Genomic DNA, 16,163 nt, shown 5'->3' with positions numbered 1-16,163 from the left:
ATTATATAATTTATAGCTGCATTATTACTCTAAAACTCCCCTATTTTTTGAAAATGTATAGGGTTTGATGTGGAACATTATGTATGACAAAGCAGTAGAACATTTTGGAGGAAACTAATAACCCAAACAACTTAAATTAAGTCCTGAAGGCAGCTGGAAATAGAATGCTTGGTACAACAGAGTGGGCAGCTTAAAAAGCAGTGGAAGATAGCCTTGGGGGAGGAGAAGGGTCGAATCAACATACTCCAGAACAGTATCAAAAGCTGACTGACAACCTTGAGGTGAGGAGAATGCCTATGAACAGCTCAACACACGTTGTAGAAAGAACACTTGCTGAAAGCCATACGAAAGCAGAGCAGATAACATTGGACAAGAGCGATACAATCATATTTGGCATATAGACAAAGTGGAGAATTCAGACAACATTGAGCAGCAACAACACAAGGAGCAGCAGCACTCGGACCCCCTACAGCAGCAAAAAGACAACGTGCACCAACACACAGACCCCATGCAGCAGCACGGCCTGGACACCATGCAGCAGCACACAGACACCGTGCAGCAGCAGCTAGACACCATTAACCTGTGCTCAGATGACATGCATTCCGTACAGTATAGCATGCCATCGATGCATCGGTCTGACAGTGTGGATTCTGAAGAGAAGAAGCGCCAGGAGTTTGTTGCCAAGGTGGTCATGGAAGTCATCAAGAGGTGTGCACTGAAGGACATCAACAATGAGGAGTTGGACAGCTTCACAAAGTGTCTGGTAAAAGAAATACTAAAAGGACTCAAAGAGGATTTTGTTCCACACATGTGCAGCAAGAACGTGTCAAAGGCTGTGTATTCCAAGCTTCGTAGCAAGTTTGGCAAGAGGCTGAAATACATGCCACTTGTACCTGATCCAGGAGCGTTAGCTTCCCTGGTAAAGTGTTTTCAATCACAGATGCTCGAGAAAAAAGCAAACTACTGCATATGCAGCCGTAATTGCATCCTGAACGTTATCACAGCTGTCACAGGGTTAGCATCAGTTGCAGGTCCTTTCATTATATTATTTATAGCTGCATTATTGCTCTAAAACCAACACCCCTATTTTTGGAAAATGTATAGGGTTTTCTCCGGGTGCTCCAGTTTTCCCCTTTTAATCTAATAAATTTCATACTAAATATGAACATGAAGATCTGTCTTGAATAAATAATGTATGAGCATTATGTCCATAATCATTTCATATATCTTTCTGTTGCATTTTATCTCTCAAACAGATAGATAAGATTATTAAATGTGTTGTTGAATAAGGTATTTTTCTTTAAATCTGAATTAATTGTGTCAGGTTGTCAAGACAGAAGTCTAGTTAATATTACTTTGCGTGAATGATAAAAATTACTTGATGATTGATAATTAATAACAAACAAGTAGCAGATTAAATACCACATGGCATTTTGAAATAAAGGCACTTTAATAATATTTTATTGTAGAAACAAGTGTGGTGACCCTTAAATACAGAAACTGTACTGACAACGCCACCTCCCGCTTAGGGACAGGAGGAACCCTTAAACCATTAACCTTTATCAGTCTATCATGTGGCTTCCCCAAAAAAGGAAGGATTGGCAAGTTCAATTTAATTTTATTATAAATAGCATATGAATAATTATAAAAATACCAGAGGCATGAAGTAGGAAGCCAATTAACAGATTCATTAAATGGTAAACACTGGAGTTTGCTCTTTTTCTCGTAGGAAGGTCGGGTTTTGCTGGCACAAACCCCAACCAGACAACTATGGAGAGACAGAAGAGAGGCAACAGCAAGCCTGACACATCAACATGCACTATACAATAAATATAAGGAATGAAAGTTCATGTAGTATTGAGGTTAAGAATACACACCACTACAGCCTCACCACAGACAGGGACAGTGTGTCAGCAAAGGCCCGGCCTTTTACCACATCCTCTATGGCTACAGAAGGGAAGAAAGCACACTCATTACGTAGTATCACCATAGTCTCTCCTGAAACGGGTAGACTTTTTATGGCTACAGAAGGGAAGAAAGCACACTCATTACGTAGTATCACCATAGTCTCTCCTGAAACGGGTAGACTTTTTATGGCTACAGAAGGGAAGAAAGCACACTCTTTACGTAGTATCACCATAGTCTCTCCTGAAACGGGTAGACTTTTTATGGCTACAGAAGGGAAGAAAGCACACTCATTACGTAGTATCACCATAGTCTCTCCTGAAACGGGTAGACTTTTTATGGCTACAGAAGGGAAGAAAGCACACTCATTACGTAGTATCACCATAGTCTCTCCTGAAACGGGTAGACTTTTTATCACCTCCTGCCTATCGGCAGGAATCATATCATGTGGCCCACTCACCTAGACCCCCACACAAGCAAGGAAAAAAATTCATAGCCAAAAAATTATTTTTCTCAGTGTCCCGCGAAGGATCAAAATGGCGTTGATTGAAAAAACCGGTGCCCACCCCTGAATTTAAGAAACCAACTAGTCCCTGGTGTTAAGATATCAATTTTACTCTTTGATTAACGTTTAGGTTTATCTAATCTGATTGTTTTGACTCAATCATTGTTGTATTACTGTTGTGACTATCAGTTTAATTCCATTGTTCCAAAGTAGTCACTTACATTGGTGAAAAAAGAATGTTCTTGACGCGTAAGTGAATGTCCAAATGTTTGCCATAACTTTGGGTGATGTTGCAGCTTATTGCAGACTGATGGTTACGATATAAAGAATTACTGTGATGAGATGAAGGTGAAATGATCCAGTTGATTTATTGCTTTAGAAGAGTTACTCCGTTTGATATTCCATTGTAATTGTTGTTAATATTACCTATATTACATTTATGATTACGCTTACGGTAAGAACCATATGTCCTGTGTTACCTCCTAACCAAGGTGCATACTACCATCTAGTGGTCAAAATGGTGATCTACAAATATATACACAGACACACACACACATAATTTAAATACATTTAGAATATATAATAAACATTCTAAATAGCTCCAACAATTACATTCTAGAAATAAGTCCCATTTGTACTTGTAATGATTGTTATATTATCATGTATTCTTTGAATAACATCTTTAAAAATCAGGAGGACTAATTGGTTGCCAAAAAACTTTTACTTGGCTGAGAGAGGTTTTGACTTCGGCGACTTGTTTGTCCAAGAGAGGGGGGTTCAAATAAATGCCTGATGCGTGAGACCTTCATGTTGAATTTATGCTGTGTTTTATCCACTGTATTGTATAGCTTTTATTATTCCTCTGCCGAACATATGTACCACTGTTTTTATTGTGATAGTAGGGTTTGTTGATCTCATGATCAAAAAGGGGGGAGTTGTTGAGGATTTCTTTTACCATACTCACACATTACATCTGTATACCATTGGGAGAGTGGGGCCTTCCTTGTTCCACAGATACTTCCCTCTGTCCAAGCAATACGCAAGGTCAGGTTATAGATAAAGGGCCAACGAGCAGTACATTGTAGTGTCTAGTACGCTCAGGGACTTTCATATCTTATTCAGATGCCCTAGACAGAGTGGCACTAACTTCAACTCTTTAGCAAATAACACCAATGGCAAGGCATAAGGACACAGTTGTTTAAAATTATTTAGGAATGCTTTAGGCACAACTGTCCAATAGAATGTGAACATCTACATGTAACATAGAGAGCGACAGCAATTCATGCCTTTCATGGATGTGTTGTTGGAATGGGTGATGCAAGTATTGTGAGATATATGGGAATGCTGTGGGAGACATCTTAAGACTTGGGGGTGACAAATGCTCATGTTACTCTGATAGCATTTATATATTGTTGCACCTTCTGGTCTCCTTGATGCATCAAGTCTACATAAAAATGTTCTGCATAGATTCTTCTGCATACATCAGTTGCTGCCTGAGTTCTCCTTTCACCAGTTTCTAGAAAACTTCCATAACACTGATCTTTTAAAATTTTGGTGGAAATAAATAACAGTGGCATGGGTGAAGCAAATAAAACCCAAAGCTTTGTACAAAGCTGGAGGAATACTGATACCAAAAGAGTAGAAACATCAGCCAATTTCCATAACTCTGCTCAATGTGGAAGGCAAGATCTTCTTCAGTGTCATAGCCCAAAGGTTGACAAGCTATCCGGTGAAAGACAAGTTTGTGGATGTGTGGTGTGTGCTATGAATGATTTACCGAACTAGTGTTATTTTTTCATATTTCATAAACTCTTGTGTGAATCCAATAAGTAAAAAGTAATCACTTCAGTACTGGCCTAAGAATTTTAGATTATTGTTGGTGTTTAATGTTCAAGTATACGGTGAGTGCAGGCCAGCGGTGGAGTGGGGATTGAGGACACTGACATTTCAGAAGAAGCTGAAATACATGCTACTTGTACCTGATCCAGTAGTGTTAGCATCTGTGGCAAAGTGCTTTCAATCACACATCCTCAAGAAAAAAGCAAACCATCTCTACTGCATGTGCAGCTGTGAATTTGTTATGTTGGGATTACTCTGCATTGAAAATGGCAACATTAAATGTGCCGTTGGGCATTGAATAATCTTGGCTATCAGAAAAATATTTAAATATAAATATTAAAAAGTAATATTATTATTATATGATAACTTTAATTGACATTAAAGTTACCTTGGAGCACCACCCTTCTAAGTATGGGAAAAGATAGCCAATTTACTGATTCGGTCTCATAAAATAACTAACTAAAAATGTGGAACTCTGTTAACAGGATTTATGAGTCTGCCCTGTTCAGGCACCGTCTAAACTGCTGCCTGTCAATCATCCATGACATCTGTGTGTTCATCAGACAGACACACCCCCAAACCTGCTTCTCTTTGAGAGTGAATTTCGTGAATTGGACCCGTGGATAAATTCGGGCAACCCGTCTTAAAATTAAGCAAACTGGAAAAAATGTATTGAACGAGTATTTCATGGTAGATGTTTGCGTTTTTGAGTGACAGTCTACTTATGGAGCCGGAGATTTCTTGGTCTTGCATTTTCAAGCAGTCCACATAGGCTTCATTTTTCAGAGCCAAAAGCTACATCCACTTGTTAAATGTATGTGGCCACAATTTTTGTTTTCTTTTGTTCAAATTCAAATACAAATAACAAGGCACGTCATAATCATAATGATACATACTATTAAACAGACTGAGCAATTGTCACAGGAGAATATATAATAAAAAACACACAGAAAAAGAAACAATTTGAACACACGATTCTGAATTCTGAGCCTGAATTCTTTAAAAGAGATTGTGTTTTTTTCATTTTGCAACATTTGAGATATTTTTTAATAGGAGTTTAAATATGCAGAAAAAAGAGGGGTTGTTTTTACAACAATTTTGTAAGAAATTAATTCATACTTTTTCTCCGCTGAATTTGCATTTGAATACCCAATTTTATGTTTTCATATGTAAGAACAGGATTATTTTGATCAATTCATGTTAATTGGTACTCCCTAGATATTGTACAGAGATATTGTACACTTTGATTTGAGGGTGGTCATGGATGGTCAACAACTCACATTCGTTCATATTTAAATCCTTTTGAAAAGAGACATTTGATTTAATCCTGCCGGCCTTTGTGCTGCATCCTTTAAGAATGAAGTGGCATTATCTGACCCATCACCCACCCACTGTCCATGCCATGTGAAGGTTAGGGGGTCCTGACGATGTTTCTACCCATCTCGACCAGGGCCGGGTCTAGGCAGGGGCAAGAGGGGGCCTGGCCCCCTCAAATAAATGTTGTGCCCCCTCAAACTAAATCCCCCAAAATATATTAAATTTCATATATTTTTTATTATCTCATGCTTCTCTCCTCCGCTCCACTTCTTAATGTCTTAATGTCTTGCTTGCCCCCTCAAATATAAAATATATCAAGTTGTTTCTCATGTCATGTTTCTCACCTCCGCTCCATCTCCCCTTTTCGCTCTGCTCAGTGTATCGGCCTGCTGCCGGTTCACTGTGAGGGATAGCTGTCTGCCCAACTTCCAATCACCCTTTAGTATGCAAATGAGCTAGTGTCAGGTTTCTAATAGCAGCTTGCAGCAGTAAACTGCGAAGCAAAGGAGCCCTGTTAAATTCGGTCATAGTGTTTTGTGTAGTGACATACTTAATTGCTAATAACATAATAAAAACAAGAGTTAATATTTTTCTTGAAAATCTTTATTTGCTCAGTCAACAACAACAACCAAAACCACATAATCAAATTCTTGTAGTAGCTAAGTTGTAGCCTATTCTCCTAGATCAGGGTGTGTGGGCCCACAGTCCCTGTCATGTGTCACAGCACGGGGAGAGAGCACTGTCCGCTCCCTGCCACAGACTGAGCACAAATGGTCTGTGCGTACAGACCCCTACAGAAAGCCCCGCCCCCACCCAACTTCTGCAATCTGGCTGCTTTTTTACAATCCCCTCTTCACAATGCCCCCTCAAGATTTGTGGCTGCCCCCTCATACATGCCTGTCTAGACCCGGCCCTGATCTCGACGCTGCTCGGCCTGGTTTCCACACTTCAGACTCTCTGGTGAGGATTTCCTGAAACATCACAGGAGAAAAATGAATGAGGAGTTTACTTCCGGAAACAGATGAATGCGCTCCGCGGCGTGTCGCTCTGAGGTGTTTTGTCCCAGTGAGCTCGCCGTACTTTCACATGACTTCCACTGCGTGTGACCCAGCCGCATTCCTCAGGTGGCACCAGCCCCGTCCCACCGATGCCCGGGCCGCATCGAAGACAAACCGCGGCGGAGAAACAACATCCAGCGCCGGGTCGGACAGCATCCACAGCTACCTGGAGCTGTGAGCCGTGTCGGAGGATTTCTAACATCTGACCCCTCCTGTGCTCGGTGTCAGAGGGGATCTGCTGCCCGGCTTTTGCGTGGGGATTCATGGGCACAAGATAACTGATGACCGAGGAACCTTCTCTGCTCTTTCTGGGCTTTTCCTCGGTGATGGCTGAGCTAATAAGAAGGTGAGATCAGCTCGGATCAAGTCTGCTTCCACTGTGGAGAGTGGATGTAAACACACCTCTCTGATCACTAGTCTCTGTCTCCTCAGCTGAGAAGATTTATCCCCGTGAACCAAACACAAATGTCTTCTCTTGCCATCACTGAGCTGTTGCTGAAATCCACTTAAAGTCCTTTTCAGTTTAAACATGTGCCAGTCACTTTTTGTTGTCATTGCATCAGCTATCACTTCTCACTGTAAATGCCGCTATGTTACTACATCTGCTTCTATTTTACTACATCTGTTAATATTCTACTACATCTGCCTCTATTATACTACATCTGCCTCTATTGTACTACATCTGCTTCTATTGTACTACATCTGCCAATATTCTACTATATCTGCCACTATTGTACTAAATCTTCCACTATGTTACTACATCTGCTTCTATTTTACTACATCTGCTTCTATTTTACTACATCTGCCACTATTTGACTACATCTGCTGCTATTAAACTACATCTGCTTCTATTTTACTACATCTGCCAATATTCTACTACATCTCCTGCTATTTTACTACATCTGCTGCTATTCTACTACATCTGCCACTATTTGACTACATCTGCTACTATTAATCTACATCTACTGCTATTTTACTACATGTGCCACTATTCTACTACATCTGCTGCTTTTTTTTACTACATCTGCTGGTATTTTACTCATCCTGTAGATGGACAAAGTATTTTCACTGCTTAATTTATTGCACTACTCATATCCTGTCTATCCTGTGACTTTTCACTGCATACTATGTTGTGTACATATATGTTACTTTAGTACTTAACATGTTATGTACTTACATAGCACCTAAGCACCTACTACGCTGTATAGTTACATGTTGTGCCACATGTATGTAGCATGTGTGGTTATATGTCTACTCATGTGTTTACTCTGGGGATCAGCCTATGACCCATACATATGGCAGAGTTTGACTTGATATAGTAATTGAGCAGCACTCTCAGCTCAGCTCGCTGCCTTCAGTCAGTCCAGGTTGAAGGGTTTTTCCTGCTACACCTGACACCACATGTACTGGAGCATCACAACAGCCCCTCCCTCTGGAACTCTCTCCTCCAACATATCATAGAGTGCATGGACCTGTTCACTTTCAAATCCCTTCTCAAACTCTTAACTCTGCTTTTAATGTGTGACAGGTGTTACATTTTTATCTTCATTCTTTTATCTTTTGTAATCCTTGGGCTATTCAATTAAAATATATTATTAATCTTTTGCAGGTGTACTTATTTCTTTCTCTATGATGGATCAAAAGTGAAAGGAGAGGGGGACCCCACGAGAGAGGGAATCTGCTACTTCCATCCTGAAGAGGTTTGACCCTCACAAACACTTACACGTTTGGTTCCTGTTGTGGGTGGATGTCCTGTATGTGTATGTTAAATAATGATTCCTTGTTGCTTACTTGAATTTTGTGTGTATTTGAATCCACAGATTTGTATTATAATTATTTCTGTGTAATTCCCCTGTGCGTTTCTTGCAGACCCCTTTAGATAAGCAGGAGCTTCTCTGCGGACAGCTCGCCGGCGTAGGCCGCTGTGTCTCTGAGCTGTCCTCCTCTCCTGTGCGCATCCTGAGGCTACGGCGCAGCAAGTATGCCATCCGCATGAAGGATGACTTCCTCTGGGTGAGTGCTCTCACTGGTGGTCTGGCTGCAACTTTTCAAGATGACTTTGTTTTGACCTGGTTATTTGGGATGTATGTTTCTTTGTTTTTCACTCTCAGGCTCTGGGCTGCTCAGTGGAAGTCCCCACCGTCAGTGTGTGTGAGCTACTGGATCAGCTCATTAATCTGTTTTGTTTCTACAATGGCTCTGTCCGACAGAGCTACCAGGTACACACTCCAGTCGTCCTCATAGTTCTACAGCAGCTCTGTATGATGAAAGACTGATTTTTTTCCTAAGAGTTTGTAAGAGGATTTGCACCAAGTCATGGACCAACATTAGGAAAGGACAGTTTATTTAAGTAACTCATTTTGACAGCAGAGCAGTTAAAAGTGCTTTACATAAAATATGACAGTTATCATAAGACAATACATAGGAGTAGTTAGAAATAAATACAAAACTGTTAAGTGGTTAATTAAAAACAACAACTAAGAAATAAAAGAGTAAAAGCAACTGTAATAAATAACTCATGATTTGATTTAATAAAAGGTGGTGGCAAACAGGAAGGTCTGCATTGAATTAAAGAACAATGTACAACATAGCTGAAAGTCAAAATCACAGTTTAGTTGTACTGTATGTGAAATTATTATTATCTTGTATGTATATATTGAGAAAATACAAGAACTATGACCCTAGTAATATCTTGTCTGTCTCTGCATGTTGTAATTTGAGTTTGTTTTATGCTGTAGCTTAACAGCCAGGAAACGTTGGCTGCTCGATGGGGGCAGTACCTCTCATACCTGCAGCCAGGATCCTCAGAGTTCCATCGCATCTTCAGCTGTTTACGAACCATCGACTCAACCAATGTACGTATAAAATGATGATGCCCTCTGTAGTTCAGTGCTGCAGTGGCTTATGATGCTGCTGCACATAAACTAGATGTTTTCTTCAGACAGGATATGACTATGTGTTATTGTGTAAGCCCTCGATGTGTCTTAACAGAAACCCGCAAACTTCTGCTTAGTCATTGTCTCGAGAGAATCAGTTTAGATGTTCACAAAGCAGTGCCAGTAAATCCTGGTTATTTTCTGGCCTCATAGCCAAACAAAACGCTAAATGACCAAGTTTAAAATGTGCTCCTTTCAAGGCACATTTTGTTCAGTCCTGTTGCAAACCTTTCACACAACAGATTCTGAGACGACCCTGCCTCATGATAGATGAAGTGTCTGGCTCTGTATTCATTACTTCTCAGTTCATCTACTTTCAGCAGGTGATAAATAAATGTTTTTGTCCTCAGGTTGACCCACTTCTGTTGCTCAAAGCTGCCCTCATTCTTCAGGCATGTCAGCGCTGCCCTCTAGTGTTGGCAGGCTGCATCCTATTCAGAGGAAGGTAAGCTGACATTTTGACATCAACCATCTCCTGAGAAGTAGTTTCCGTAAACAAGCGCAGTCTGAAAACACAGACCATTTCTGCTTCTCGTCCTCAGAGTTGTCAGCACACAGATGACTCCGGAGCTCACAATGAAGGTCATGGTCCATGAGACTGAGATGTACACAAAGGTACGACATGAAATTTAGTCCAAATGTTTTCTACAATCTTTTCCCAGCAGGGACCCTGAACAATTCAACATTAGTGCAACACTTTGAAAAGGCAAATGGTCTGTCTGCTATACACACCACTGACATCACATCTGAGGTTATCGAAGTGGTGCACAAAAAAACAAACCAAATACAAAAAAAGTTTAACTATTCCTTTAAAAAGCTGAGTCTTTTTTAATTTTTTTTATTTAGAGGCACCATGGACCAGGGGCCTCTGGCAGATCCGGAGCTGCTGTCAGCACCACGACAGTGTTCCTGACCATATCTGAACTCCAGTACCTGCAGTCTGCTCCTGTCGACAAAGATCTCAGGTAGTGTCCTCCCCATGTGAGATTAGAAAGTATTTAAGACTTTAAAAAGTTTCTTAAAACAGGATGTGTGAGTAAAAAGACTTTCTGAAACTGTGTTCCATCCTCCAGTTCCCATTCTACTCCACGCAGAGACGCTCCCCAGAAGAAGACCCGCCTGTCAAGAACATTATCTGAAATGGCCTCCAGTGAGTCCGATTCATCTGACCTCTGTCCCTCCCAGTCTCCCCAGAAGGTGTCCGTCAGTCCTTGCTTGTCAGAATCAGATTACTCAGTGTGTAACCCAGCTCCATCGCAGAGCACTGCTGATCCCCTCAACCTTCCACCACAGTCCCCTGAGCCTCCTTTTTCCATTGAACAACATTCCTCTGAATCGCCTGACAAATCGTTTTATCAGAGTTTTCACAGCAACGAAGGTGGAGACAGCGAGGTACATGGCAATGGAGATGGCTCTGCATTTGAAGAAAACTCCCTCCTCAATGGCTGTGGGACAGAATTTGACCTGCGAGGGTCAGAGTCAGGCAATGAGGAATCGCGTGAATATGAGGAGGTGGTGGGAGATAGAGGAGTGGAGGGCTGTGGGAGTGCGCAAGGTCACAAGGTGGAGGTACAAGATCCTTCTCCTTCCTCTGGTGCCTCTGACAACCCAGAGGAGAGTCCACTGATCCCCATGACGCTGTACTTGCACCGGGTGAAAGGCTTGGTGCTGGCCCTGCTGGTGGATCCTCCGTTCCTGAGTGACACAGCTTCTATGGAGGAAGTGGTGAGAAACAAAAGCCACGCGACTAATAACCCTGATTGCTCCTATGTTTGTCACATTTCCATACTGAAACTCTTTGAGCACAAAACCTGACCTCACTTCTTTTGATGAGTGAAACAAAAAGAAGCTTCATGACACAGCAGATGTAATGCATTACAATGTCTCCCTCTATAATCCACCAGCTGTGACTCGGCAGAATTTGAATTTAAGTGCATGAGTGCACTAATTTGCCTTTGTGATGCTAATATTTGGCTCTGCCTTTATGGTTTGTATCTAGTATCACAGCAGCCTGGCATCACTCAACGGACTGGAGGCCCACCTGAGGACAATTTGTCCGGGGGCTCCGGGGGCTCTGGGTCCCTATATCTTTGCCCATTATGACTGCATTCAGAGCACACTGACGAGTAAGGCCTCATACGATCACACACGTCTCTCTGTATTCACTCTTTGACTTCTCCTTCACTTGGCTTTGCTCTGAGTCTGTCTTTTCCAGTTTGAACTTTTCTGCTGGAGTGAGTAAAATCCCTGGCATCTGTACCCGGACACTGGGGTGGGGTTTGAAAGTTTATATTTGTCTTTGCATGAGCAAACGGCTAATTAGTAAGACTGAGATCAGCATTCCTTTGTGCAGCAGGCATGCCTGTCCAGGTTAATGTGCCACTGTTATTGTGTGTCTCTGCAGCCAACCTGTCTGGTCGACCAGGGGGAGCCCAGGAGCATCCTTTTGTCAGGGCAACATCGCTTCTTCACTCGCATTTCTGTAACACTAAAACTCTGCAGGAGGCTATTATCAGGTCAGTATGGCAGTGACGTGGTGGTGGTGGTTTTGTGTGTGTGTGAGTGTGTATGTTGGGGGGGTGGTTCTCGTGCCTTTAATGGCTCCTCAAGTAGAAGTCGGGGGTGGAGGTTTGTCAGTACATTGTGTCTATCACTACATCCCACCAATCCCTGAATGTTCTTCCTTTACTTGCATAGACCACACTGCAGCAACAGCTCATATTTACTGGAAGAAGAAAACGTTTCTGTCCTTGCTCTGTGCATCTCTTTATCTTCTGCTCTGCTACACATTCTTTATGCTTTAAAATACATGTAACATTTGAACCGCAGGAGTGCCGGTGCTGCAGTGTATGGAACACGCAGCGTGGCTCAGGAGACTTACTTCCAGCAGCACGGGGGATCACTGAGGAACTCTGGCATCCCCAACCACCAGGACAGCGCGTTCTCGCTGCCCAGCAAGGCCCGACACAGACTACTGAAGCACGGGGTAAACCTGCTCTGACCTAACTGCAGTGTGTGACTGTCTGACAAGCTGTTCTGTTAATAGCTTTAAAATTAACACAGATTTGCCAAAATATGATTCAAAGCTTCCTCTGTTTTTGGAGCTGCCATAGTTAACAGATTGCGTGATATTTGCTTATTGTGTGTAATGAAAATAAGTTTAAAGTAATTTATGTTGTTGTGGTTTTGCCAGGTTATGTTTGCACATGTTTACAATAAGGTTTTAGCCATATCTTTAGTTACTCACATGCTTAGTTTACATTTATTTCTGCCATGTTAAAACACACTCCTGTTTACTCTCTTCTCACATTTTCTGGACTTTTCACATATTTTTTCTTCGGTCACATCAATGCAATTAAGGTACAAATTTTCTGTACTTGCATGCATTTATTTAGAACTAAATTTAGACCCCAGGTAAGAATAAATCTTTACTGTTTAATTTCTGTACATAATCAAACTTTTGCTAAAGCTATATTTAAACATCTTTTATATATAAAAAAGTGTATTTATTTCAAATCAATTCTTTGGTAACATAAATGTGTTGTTAGACTCTTCTTTTGCACAGCACTGTTTAAAAAAAAAATATTATTAGTGGAAATTAAATGAATACCGGACCCTCTCAGTGTCGAGTCTTGTGTGAGCTACTTTTGTAAACGCTTGTGTAAAAACCACGGGGCTGCACGGTCTTACCAGGGCCATCAGCGGCCTGCATGTGACCCTGCAATCCGGCTCCACTTGTTTTCCACCTCAGGCTTAATGCCTCGTTTCAAAATGGTCACAGCCGACTGGAGGGTGACGTGCGCACGGCTGTTTGAGAAGCATGCTCATAAAATGTTATCACTCATGCTCCGTCCCAAGGTTTCTGTGCTGTGTGTGTTGTGAATGAGATCGTTCCTGATGATCCAAATATGGAGCATTTAGAGTCATTAGCTCAGCGGCTGAATTTGAATGGATGGAGTCGGCGCTCTTCGGGGCGCCTTATTATGCAGGCGCATTAAAAGAAAGCGATGGGGGGCAAATGGGTGGTTAAAGGTACGAACAAAAAGAGGGGCAGGGACTGTGAGGAGGGCCAGGATTCAAATTCTAAGTGGTAAGTTGTTCCCATTGTCACAGGGGTATAAAGCAGGCAGAGCAAAGTCGTCGGATGGAGAGCTGGCACCACACAGAAGCAGCTTGTTGTTCATCATTGAGGATTCGAAAGTCAGGATTTAGACACCTCACCATGGCCTCCTCGCACTGTATCTGGATTGCTCTCATTCTTCTCTCGGTGATGACAAGTGACACTGGAGTATTTGGTCGTGCAGTAGATGCGCTGGGATTTGCGTCGCAATCGCCGAGAAGTGCAGATGAATCATCCGGACCAACTTTACGCACGGAGGATATGAGGCGCGGGGCGGAGGAGGCGCACCGGGAGCGCTGCGCAGAGCTGGCGGCGCCTTGGCTGGAAAACACACAAGCAGCCGGAGATAACGCGACAACGTTGCAATTCCGCGGTCGACCCTTTTCCCCGGGAGCCTCGCAAGGCCTGGTGTTCCCAGGAAAATCTCTTTTCAACTTTGTTCGACGCGTTTACCAATGCTGTCACGAGGGATTAACCTGCAGACGCGTCAAAGGGATTCAAGGTCGTTTGAGAGGAGGTAAGAGTTGTTCTAATGATCTCTGTTCTAATGTTTGTGTGTTGTGGGGGGTTGGGTTGATGTGGAGTGATGCAGAGCTCAACCAGAGAACTGAAGATCAGGTTTATTTCCGTAAAGAGGATTTGGGAGCCTCTAATCAATCCTCCAGCTGCATCACAACTCATCATTGCCTTACATGGAGGTTACTGAGTTCTTGATGTGAAATGTGTACATGAGGAATAATAGAAAAAGAGCAGCCTTCTCAGGTAAAGCCCACAGAGCTGTGAGGAGGAGGATCCAGCAAGATGTTTGCATAAAATAAGATATGCTCTTATCTATATATGCTCGGGTCTAGATTAAACCTGTTCAGACTCACCAAGACGTCTTTTGAACATACACACATCTAAGATTCCATTTACATTCTGCAAAGTCCATCCAGTATTTGGTGTTGACATGAGTAACACTGTGCAGGAAAGTCTTAGGCTGTAGAGGTGAAAGAGAGATAGCTGGAAAAGCAGTTTGGGGGACATAATAGCTTGATTAATACAGTGGTATTGAGGAGGGTGTCATCTGCATATAAATGAGTCTCAGCTGGCTTAATGTCCCCTCCATGAATTGCCGAGGTGTCCTGCTGACAGATTAACATGGAATTAGCAGTGAAAACATCACCTCTGTGGTAGAGATTGTTTTCTGATCCCTGAGATTTGTCACGATGCAGCCTGACATGAGTATGTGCTGCTCTCTGACCTGAAATGCTCTTCGTCTTTAACGGGACTGTGACTCTGACAGACTCTCCTGCCTCTTGTTCTCCTCCTCCTCAGATAGAGATGTGGAGTTTCTTCTCACCAGGGAGATTCTGTCACTAACAGTCACGAGGGCAGAGCTTCACCTTCAACTTTCCAACCCGCAGCACCTGAACGTCCAACCCGTGCTTCCATCCATGGCAAAGCGCAGCCTTCCAACAAGGTAAAAACTACTCTCAATATGAACTTAACCTTTAGATGCCTTTTTGAGGCCTTCATAGACAGTGCTGAACTGCAGGCCTCTGGTGGTCTCAGGCCTGGTTGACACTCTGTTGTCTCTCGCCTCCTTTAGGTACAGTGTGTGGTCACGGGGCAGCCGGCTGGAGCTCAGAGTGGATCTGCTGTTCCTTTTCCAGAGTCTGCAGGAGGCGGCAGGTGGTGCCGGAGGAAGGGGTCCCAGTTTGGTGAACATGAGGCGGGTGGTGTTTTCTTCCAGGGGGGATCCACTCGGAGAAAACCCAGCTCCTCACGCTCTGCATGACGCCGACAGCCACGCGTGGGGGGATGGGGTCGCCAGCGTGCTGCCTGATCTGGAGCTGGGCCTGGTGCTGGGCTGCAGTCAGGCTGGAGCAGGGGTGTCCTGTGGAAGTGGCGGTGTTCACCTTTCACACACACCGTTCATGGCTCTGTACTACAGATGAAGCCAACCTGAGACTGGGACTGCATGGAAACTGCTTTATCTGTTACCTCTGAAAAGACGCACAAGGAAATGATGCACTTCAACATCAAATCTATTAATTTATAAATGTTATGTTTTGTAAAATATATATATAAATCTGTAAATAGTGAATATGATATACTGGGAGTTTATACAGTCATTCATTGGTTATTAAAACTCAACTTAACAATGGCTCTTGACAAAAGCGTGTGGCCACCTTAGTTAGTGGACGTGCTTCGTCTACTTTGTTCAGCTGTGTTTGTCTTTTAAATATTCTGCTCCCAGCAGCTTTTAGATATGTGGTTCTATTTCAAGAAGTATTCACAGTTGGTGGAAAAAGGTGGGGAAAAAAAAAAACGACACCTGGACAAACAAAGGGCCCGTACATGTTGCTGTGACCCTGCTGACCTTAGCTGCTCTGTTAGCTTTTTGTACGAAACGTTGTTAGAGCACATGAAGAGTTTCAAGGGTTGCAAATGCTGTCAAGTTTGCACAGTTCCAAAAATACTTTGGAACCTGTGTATTC

The 16,163-nt window shown here is 42.6% G+C and overlaps 2 protein-coding genes across 3 annotated transcripts; both read left to right on the top strand.

Annotated features, from left to right (window-relative positions):
* The first annotated feature begins 6,530 nt into the window (after nt 1-6,530).
* hps4 (HPS4 biogenesis of lysosomal organelles complex 3 subunit 2) lies at nt 6,531-13,182 on the top strand. Of its 2 annotated transcripts, XM_020094076.2 has the most exons (12): nt 6,531-6,970; nt 8,234-8,324; nt 8,494-8,637; nt 8,736-8,843; nt 9,363-9,479; nt 9,911-10,005; nt 10,103-10,175; nt 10,407-10,525; nt 10,634-11,285; nt 11,560-11,686; nt 11,965-12,076; nt 12,390-13,182. In XM_020094076.2, exons 1-12 carry the CDS (start codon nt 6,906-6,908, stop codon nt 12,559-12,561), a joined length of 1,875 nt encoding a protein of 624 aa, XP_019949635.2. In that variant the 5' UTR covers nt 6,531-6,905; the 3' UTR covers nt 12,562-13,182. The 2 variants fall into 2 exon arrangements, with proteins under 2 accessions (XP_019949635.2, XP_019949636.2); XM_020094077.2 differs by lacking the exon at nt 11,560-11,686.
* Nucleotides 13,183-13,566: 384 nt separating this feature from the next.
* On the top strand, nt 13,567-15,829 carry LOC109633903 (uncharacterized). The gene is made up of 3 exons (XM_020094079.2): nt 13,567-14,197; nt 14,998-15,142; nt 15,272-15,829. The coding sequence occupies exons 1-3, from the start codon at nt 13,705-13,707 to the stop codon at nt 15,618-15,620; spliced, it is 987 nt and encodes a 328-aa protein (XP_019949638.1). The 5' UTR covers nt 13,567-13,704; the 3' UTR covers nt 15,621-15,829.
* Nucleotides 15,830-16,163: the final 334 nt, after the last annotated feature.

The sequence above is a fragment of the Paralichthys olivaceus genome, chromosome 4 (genome assembly GCF_024713975.1).
Source record: "Paralichthys olivaceus isolate ysfri-2021 chromosome 4, ASM2471397v2, whole genome shotgun sequence".
Taxonomy (NCBI): domain Eukaryota; kingdom Metazoa; phylum Chordata; class Actinopteri; order Pleuronectiformes; family Paralichthyidae; genus Paralichthys; species Paralichthys olivaceus.
Note: the sequence above shows the minus strand (reverse complement) of the source record. Positions and strands in the feature narration are given on the sequence as shown.

Excerpts from the sequence above, each read along its gene's own strand:
- hps4 (XM_020094076.2), top strand. The coding sequence starts at position 6,906 with ATGACCGAGGAACCTTCTCTGCTCTTTCTGGGCTTTTCCTCGGTGATG. Across the intron at positions 8,638-8,735 it reads TGAAGGATGACTTCCTCTGG|GCTCTGGGCTGCTCAGTGGA; the intron begins GTGAGTGCTCTC and ends TTTCACTCTCAG. Across the intron at positions 11,687-11,964 it reads CATTCAGAGCACACTGACGA|CCAACCTGTCTGGTCGACCA; the intron begins GTAAGGCCTCAT and ends GTGTCTCTGCAG.
- LOC109633903 (XM_020094079.2), top strand. The coding sequence starts at position 13,705 with ATGGAGAGCTGGCACCACACAGAAGCAGCTTGTTGTTCATCATTGAGG. Across the intron at positions 14,198-14,997 it reads TCAAGGTCGTTTGAGAGGAG|ATAGAGATGTGGAGTTTCTT; the intron begins GTAAGAGTTGTT and ends CCTCCTCCTCAG. Across the intron at positions 15,143-15,271 it reads AAGCGCAGCCTTCCAACAAG|GTACAGTGTGTGGTCACGGG; the intron begins GTAAAAACTACT and ends CGCCTCCTTTAG.